The 7,617-nt window shown below is 36.3% G+C and overlaps 1 protein-coding gene across 1 annotated transcript in view; it reads left to right on the top strand.

The window, feature by feature from the left end:
• Positions 1–7,394, top strand: part of WDR27 (WD repeat domain 27) — a 96,090-nt gene extending 88,696 nt beyond the window's left edge. Inside the window, exon 23 of the mRNA XM_042025167.1 lies at positions 6,670–7,394. Coding sequence (XP_041881101.1) covers positions 6,670–6,717 — 48 coding nt within the window. The 3' untranslated portion in view covers positions 6,718–7,394. The remainder of the gene's footprint in view (positions 1–6,669) is intronic.
• Positions 7,395–7,617: the final 223 nt, after the last annotated feature.

Here is a 7,617-nt window from a genome sequence, read left to right as displayed (position 1 = left end):
TCAACGGCTCCTGAGGATGGTAATAGAATACACTGCAACCCAGGACACTAGGGTACATAGGAATTGATAGAAGACAAAAAAGAACCCCAGCCAAACTCAGTATTTCCAGATTTGTGAACATAATTGGAAATGGATCTTACATAAATGTAATGAAGAATCCAAGAACAAGTTGATCAAGTAATTTTGACACATCAAAAGAATTATTGTGAGTTACTAGTTTTACTTGCCTATAAAAATGTCATGTTAAATTAAATAGATGAAAATTCTGCTTTTACTGAACACTTAAATAATATTTATTAAAGGCTGACAGCAAAGAAATGTAGGTGCTGAAGTAGGTAGTGCATTTAAAAGTATTATGCATTAGAGAAGCCTCCCAGGAGGCTCCAGGAACATCTGTCCAGAAGAGGTAAACTTAATCTGAGTCATAAGGAAAGTCAAAAGGTTTTAAAACCAAAGAAATATGATGGGAAAACAGAGTGGACAGCACTGAGGGAAGGTGGCCCTGGGTGATCTGATAGGCTTATGAAATATTTGGTGGAAGAAGGATAATCAGTGGAGGCACTCCAGTACAAGGCTACAAAGTGTATAGGGAACACAGACTGCACCTTGCTGGCAGTGGACTTAAGCTTTGCATAGAAGAGAGGCAAATTAATAAACCTCAACAATAATGAGTCCTGAAGAGGCTGAAATTCCAGTCCAGTATGGGAAGAATAGAATATTTTTATACCTAGTTATCTTTAAATGTATCTGTTCATTTGTTTATGTGACTAGTGAAAATACTGGATATGGTGGATCTGTTACCTTTTCATAATTTTTCTGATTGCATTCTGCACATACAGGTGGTCTGGAAAAATGTTTTTAATCCTTGGCCTCTCTACAGCTGCAGCTTACTAACTTTGAGACATTGTTTGCCTCTTACAACTTCAATCTATTGAATAATTTGGCTTTCTATACAATTATCCTTCCTATCAATTCTAGAAAAAACTTTCTCCTCTTTAAGGCCAAAAGCCTACCTAGAGCATCTCTATATAAACACCACCAGTGGGTCCTTTAACAGCTGTTTAATGTCTCATTCATGGTGGCCCCTGAACTTGAGTCCCTCTGAATAGGCAAGCCATCTCTGATATGCAAACCATATCAAACACAGGCATTAGAGACAGTAAAATCCACCTACCCTATCCATGCATAATGGGAGGAAAAATGTGAACATGTGTAGCATACAAGTACTATAAAAACTGAAGTTGTCAGCTCGAGTGATGCTACAGGTACTTGCCCCTAGATGGTTATGTGTGTATGATACACCTCAAGGAATTATGGCTAAAAGCTCTTAACCTGTTTTTTATATTTTCTCCTCAGTTCTCATTTCTGCAGTAGGAGAGCTATCTTAATAAAAACTTCTGTCTTCTGTTTGCAAAAAAACTCATGTGGCTTTGAGCTAACTGATTGAATGCTTAAGAGTGCAGCTGTCAAATTAAACACTCATCTTTCAAGAGAACAAATCTTTCCAAAGTGCTGCTTACATGTCTTCTGTTCTTGGCTTAAACCACAAAATCAGAGTTGGTAAAGCCTTCATGCACTATAGATCATCAGGATTAAAGGTGATGAATTCTGCGTTGCTTTGGACCCTACTTTCTGAACAAGAAAAATGTAGTAAAATCCAATTCCATAATGCCTCCTTTTCCTGTTGCTCTTGCTTGTTGCTAGTTCTGAAACAAATGCAAAATTCAAGAGCATTGGTTCTACCTGTGGCCTCTTATTTTCATAGAAAAGTTTGAATAATGAAAGCTGAAAATACTAACCCCCTAAAAACTACATTCTCATCTGCTCTGCTTAGATACTGGACTTTTGGCAAGATGGTACTTTTTGCTGTGCAGCTAGTGGACATTTTCAAAATTTGTGTCTCTACTTGCATATTACACATACTTATACTAACTAAAAGAAAGCAAAAACATATTAATGTACCTGTAATGTGATAACAGATGAAATTGCTTTGATTCTTGTTATTTCCTGAAGTACAGTATGTCTTGAAGCCTGCCCTCTATACAAATATATATATACACGTGTGAAATATTAAAACAGAATATTAGTTTGATGCATTTCTATACAAATTCAACCATTTGTGTTTGTAGCTTAAAAAAATCCAGGTCTCTAATTTGCAGCATGGTTTTTGGGTTTTTTTTTGGTGTGATATCACTACAGAAACATATTTCCCTCCAACCAAAGATAATTCTAGAAAAATATATATACTATGTTAATATAAAAGGTAATGCAGTAGACAGTGTCTTGAAAATCATGCTGCTAGTTAACTGATAGCCTTCCAACGCTGCATGTCACTGGTTTAGCTTAAATATCCAATAAACTTTTCTATGTTGTGCAGATCATGAAGTAGAGGAGAGCTGTGTTCAAGAACTTGTTCTCCTCCCCATTCTGGAGTCAAATGTCATAGGTACTTTCTAAAGCTTGAATTTTTTGTAAAAAGCTCTAAAATGCACAGAACTTCAATCTTCTTCCCCACCCTGCTTGAAGGTTTTTTCTTTGCTCATATATCCATTGATATAAAAAATAGTCCACAATTTCATAATATTCCATAATATTCTAGTGTTTGTCCCATAGGAAACCTTTACATAGGTGTCAAATTATTCACAGAACTGATGCCAAGATTTGAATATGTAATAGTAAGACATAATTAGTTTGGGCGTTTGGTTTGTTTGGGTTTTTTTCTTTTTCAATCTTAAGTAGTATATTGACTTAACTACTATAGAGATTTCAAATCTAATATAAAACAGTTTTGGAGTAGCACGTTTGGGAGCGGAGGGGTTTGAATGAAGTAACATACTTTCATTATTTGGAGATGTAATATCATCATAAGTCAAATATTTTTAAAAAAATCTTATTGAGATTTCTATAGATTCTGAATATAGTCGAGGACATTATTAATAAATTTTAATAGCTCTTAAGCGTGATAAACCAGGAATTTAAAGGGTCCTACAGGCCAGATTTTTAGTAGCTCTTATTATCTATGTTAATACAAATTGCAATTAGCTTTATACTGTTATTATACTGCTATTACACTATTAACCAAAATTTCTGTAGTGCCTGAAATATAACACAGTCTAAAACTATTGTTATGGATGTTGTGAATTTATCTTCAGTCCCTTCATAAAAGAAGAGAAGGGGAGACTGAGGGGAGACCACATTTCAGTTACAACTTCTTCATGAGCAGGAGGCGGGGGGGCGGGCAGGCATTGATATCTCTCTGTGGTGACCAGAGACAGGACCCGAGGGAATGGCCTGAAGTTGTGTCAGGGGAGGTTTAGGCTGGATATTAGCAAAAGTTTCCTAAAGGTTCACACCCCAAAGCGTGGCTGGGCGCTGGAACAGGCTCCCCAGGGCAGTGGTCACAGCGCCAGCCTGACAGGGTTCCAGGGGCATTTGGACAATGCTCTCAGGCACATGGTGTGACTCTTGGGATAGTGCAGGACCAGAAGCTGGACTCAATTATCCTTGTGGGACCCTTCCAACTCGGCATATTCTGTGGTTCTATGTAGTATGCCACTTACATAAGTGAATATGCTTTTTCAGCAGTCAGGCATAGGAATTTATACTAACATCTGAAGGCTGAGCTGGGCTCCCTGTAAGTGTGTATTAGCAATTTAGTTTGGATCAGAAATCTGCTTTTGAATCTCCCAGTTGTCCCTACTTATCCCACTTCACTTCTCTTTGCTGTATACTTAGTGAGGATGCATTTTAGGCTTGTCTCTGACAAAGTCAAACCAGAAAATGGACTCAGTATGCTAACAGACTTTCAGTCCATTGAACCAGAGCAGAGCTAGTTTACATTAACCCATGTAATGTCTAAATGTATAACCCAAGAAAAACTCATTCAAAGGAGGAAAATCACCATTAACACTGAAAGAACTCAGGATGCTAATGACTAATTGACCCCATCAAACCCTCTATTTTTTATGAAATATTTTTAAATAATTAGGCATTTTTTGTATTATGAGTGTTAACTGTCTAATAATTAGGTTATTTTTGTTAGGCTTTTAAAACATTGGTTGGGCTAAATAAAAACTATTGGCTCTGTATATAGGGTATATTCCTTTTGTTCATGGCAAGATACTGAGTGTAACACTTCTCAGGAGAATGGTGCAGCCAAAGGCCAACCTCATTTTATCAACTGCCAAGGAAAACAGGTGGAAAAAGTAAAAGAGAGGGAAAAGGAAGGAGAAGGACTTGAGGGACAGCAGTTTAGAGCACATGACCAAGAAGGAGAGATCTTAAAGCCAGAAGGTGGGCGTTTTTAGTTCAGCCAACCATTCAGTGATTGGTTTGATGTTGCCAAAATATGGAGGTGGTTAGTTGGAGTAGAAAGATAATTTTTTATGGTTAATGAAAACAGAAGGTCCCTGGAAGCAGAATGTAATAGCAGTGTAGCGAATACATTTAGCAGGTGGAAGCCAAGCTGTGTTTCAGTACTGTCAGAGGATATCACAGGAGGATTGACCACACATTGCAGTTTTTGAGGTTCAGGTTGGACATTAGGGAAAAAAATAGAAAGACACTAAGAAGGCAGTTAAACACTGGAATTTGTGGAATTTCCTTGAAATTTTTCAAGATTTAGCCAGAGAAAGCCATAGCTAAGCTTATCTAATGTTTTCTGTTGCACCTGGAGCAGGATGATGGACAAGATGACATCCTTAGGTCTTGTAAAATTTGAGTTTATTTAAAATTATTTTGTTTTAAATTGAAAGCTAAATAAGATTTCTATATTATCTCCTGTAATAGAATAGAATTAATCTCTGATTTCTCAGGTTAGGTCAGTTTTCTTTTGATAACATGAAATAATAATAAATTAATAAAATAATTATTTTTTTCCCCCCGCACATGATAAATGGCTACAGAAATTTAGAAAGGACACATTACTTAGGCATTTTATAGATACATTGTCTTTCCAATATGTCCTGGTTTTTTAGAGTTAATTTTCTTCCTAGTAGCTGATGTGTTTTGGATTTAGTATGAGAATAATGTTGATAACACACTGATGTTTTAGTTTTTGCTAAGCAGCTTTTATACCAAGTCAAGGATTTTTCAGCTTCTCCTGCTCTGCCAGCAAGAAGGCTGGAAGGGCACAGGAAGTTGTGAGGGACACAGCCAGGACAGATGACTCAAACTGGCCAAAGGGATATTCTATACCATATGATATCATGCTCAGGGTATATAAACTGAGGGGAAAGCTGGCTTAGTGCATCTGCTTGCAAAGTGTCTAGCCATCAGTCAGCGAGTGGTTACCGTTGTGCATCACTTGTTTTGTATATTATAACTCTTTCATCATTATTGTTATCATTAACATCATTGTTATTTTCTTCCTTTTGTGTCCCATTAAACGGTCTTTATCTCAACCCGTAAACTTTCTCACTTTTATTCTTCTGATTCTCTGCCCTATCCCCCTTGGGGTGGAGCGAGTGAGTAAGCAAGCAGCTGTGGGGTGCTTAGTTGCTGTCTGGGGTTAAATAACAACACAATAATAAGGTGCAGAGGTAGATAAAAACCATATTAGAAGTCTTTGGGAGTATGTAGTAATCTTGGATAGCTGTAAAAAGTAGAGTTGGAGAAATTAGATTGGACAATTATTTCAGGTTACGTAAGTGAGAGTAAGAAAAAAAGAAAATAAGAGAATATAAGTCACTGTCTTGAGAGATAACACTTATGAGAAATTAGAATCAATCATTGGAGATATTGAAGGAGGGAATACAAACCCAAGAGCATAATTCATTGAACACAGAGTTCGTTTCTCCAAAGGAGGAAAGCAAATGAGACAAAGTGTCAAAGAAAGAACAGATCAAGAAAAATGAGGATGCAAAAAGTTAACCAAATGAACTGGTTAGGGCATGAGATGCCTGTTTGGTTCCAGCCCTTCAGATTTTTTATCACTGGTGTGAAATAACTGCAAATCCTAATATGCAAGGAATAAACACTTTGAATTTTTAATTACTAATGAGTGGTGTCATTTGTAGATTATCCCTTTCTGAGATACAGCAGGTTTTCAAGTGCTTGTTTGTGGGGGTAAGTGCAGAAAATAGTGTTGCCTCATTTTATAGTTAAGATCTTCTGACACTGGTGAAAGAAAGCTCATGCAACTGAAGGCTCTTTATGCACGTCTTCAAGACTTGCCTCTTCATAAAATTTTTCAGCATACTTTCTTACAAAGGAAATTCTTACTCTACACTTTACACCAATAAAAATCAGAAAACTGTATTTGTTGGTATGCCTGATTTAATTCACAGTATTTTCCATCCTCATTTATTCCAGCTTGTTCTTATTTCTTCCATATTCCCTTCTTGAGTCATACACAGTGAAGTCTGTTTGACTTTCTATGTGGTTTTAACATATGCTTCAGTTTTACAGACTGTTGATGTGTTAGCGGATGTTGACACAAATTTGAAAATAGTTAGAAAATAAAAGTCTAAGTGAAATGGAATTCTCAGATTAGCTTGGTTGAGAGGAGTCTCTGGGTTTTTTTTTTTTAAATGAATCCTGGACCTTTTAACATAGAAGTAATTTAAATATCATCTTAATGATCTTCATTCAGTTTGTTGCTCTAAAGTAAACTGTGCTTACTGGAAAGATCTTCATTAAAGCCATATGTTCTTTTCTTTTGAACTGCAGCTCACCACAGCCACCTTGGATGGCAAACTCCGATTGTTCCTACCCTGACACTTGCCAGCCTGGGGAGCTTTGGCCGTGTTACTCTGAGAATAACGACTTGCTGAGAGAAAGGAGACTGGTAACTAGCCATAAGCAAGTGGCATAATATTCCCTTTTAAACTACAGTTTTCTTCTGAGTTTATTTTCTGGAAGTTCCTCAAGCTGTTCTCAGAGTTTCTCTGTTGTACAATCTGTTACCTTTATTGCAAAAATACAGGCAACAGATAAAGAAAAGAAGGAGACTGCTCAATCTGACTTCATTCTAGCAAATCACCTCAGAAGTGGCTTTCAAAGGACTTCTTGGGTGTTTATAGTTAGATGCATTCTGTAGTGCTTTTCTAGACTGGGACCACTTTAGTCTAGACTGAAAATACAAGGAAAATAACAAGTGTTCCATTTTTAAACTTGATCTGTTTGTGACGAATTTTTAAATTATTCTGAAAGAAAGAAGGATTGTATGTCTCTCTGAAATGCCATGAGAGTCCTTCTGTTATACTTCTTTGGGCTTACTGGAGTCAGCACGGATGTTTGAAGGCAGAATTTTTTTGGTTTACTATTCATACTACATTCTGTGAATTTCTTAGGGAATATGTGACAAATGTATTCTCTTCAAAAGAAATGATATCTGTCTTTTAAATAACTGTTAAATAGTTTCAAAAATGTTAAAGTAATGTGAAAATAAAATTATCAGAAAAAAAATGTTCGTTCTTGTGTTCTTCTTAGTTTACTTGATCTTAGAAAAGAATTTTTAGACAGTTGGTTTTGTTTTTTAGACTAGACATTCTCACCGTTCATTGACTTTAGCTAAGAGAGCATGTACGTGACTGGTGAAAGCAGACGGAGTTTTTCTTTTGCTGTCTTTTCACTTAAATTTGCCAAAGCAGAATTTTTAAATCAGATTACTTTAAA

The sequence above is a fragment of the Corvus kubaryi genome, unplaced genomic scaffold (genome assembly GCF_017639235.1).
Source record: "Corvus kubaryi isolate FWS band 111438036 unplaced genomic scaffold, C.kubaryi_AGA036_p1.0 37266, whole genome shotgun sequence".
Taxonomy (NCBI): domain Eukaryota; kingdom Metazoa; phylum Chordata; class Aves; order Passeriformes; family Corvidae; genus Corvus; species Corvus kubaryi.
The sequence above is the reverse complement of the archived record's forward strand: the minus strand, read 5'-3'. Positions and strand labels throughout refer to the sequence as shown.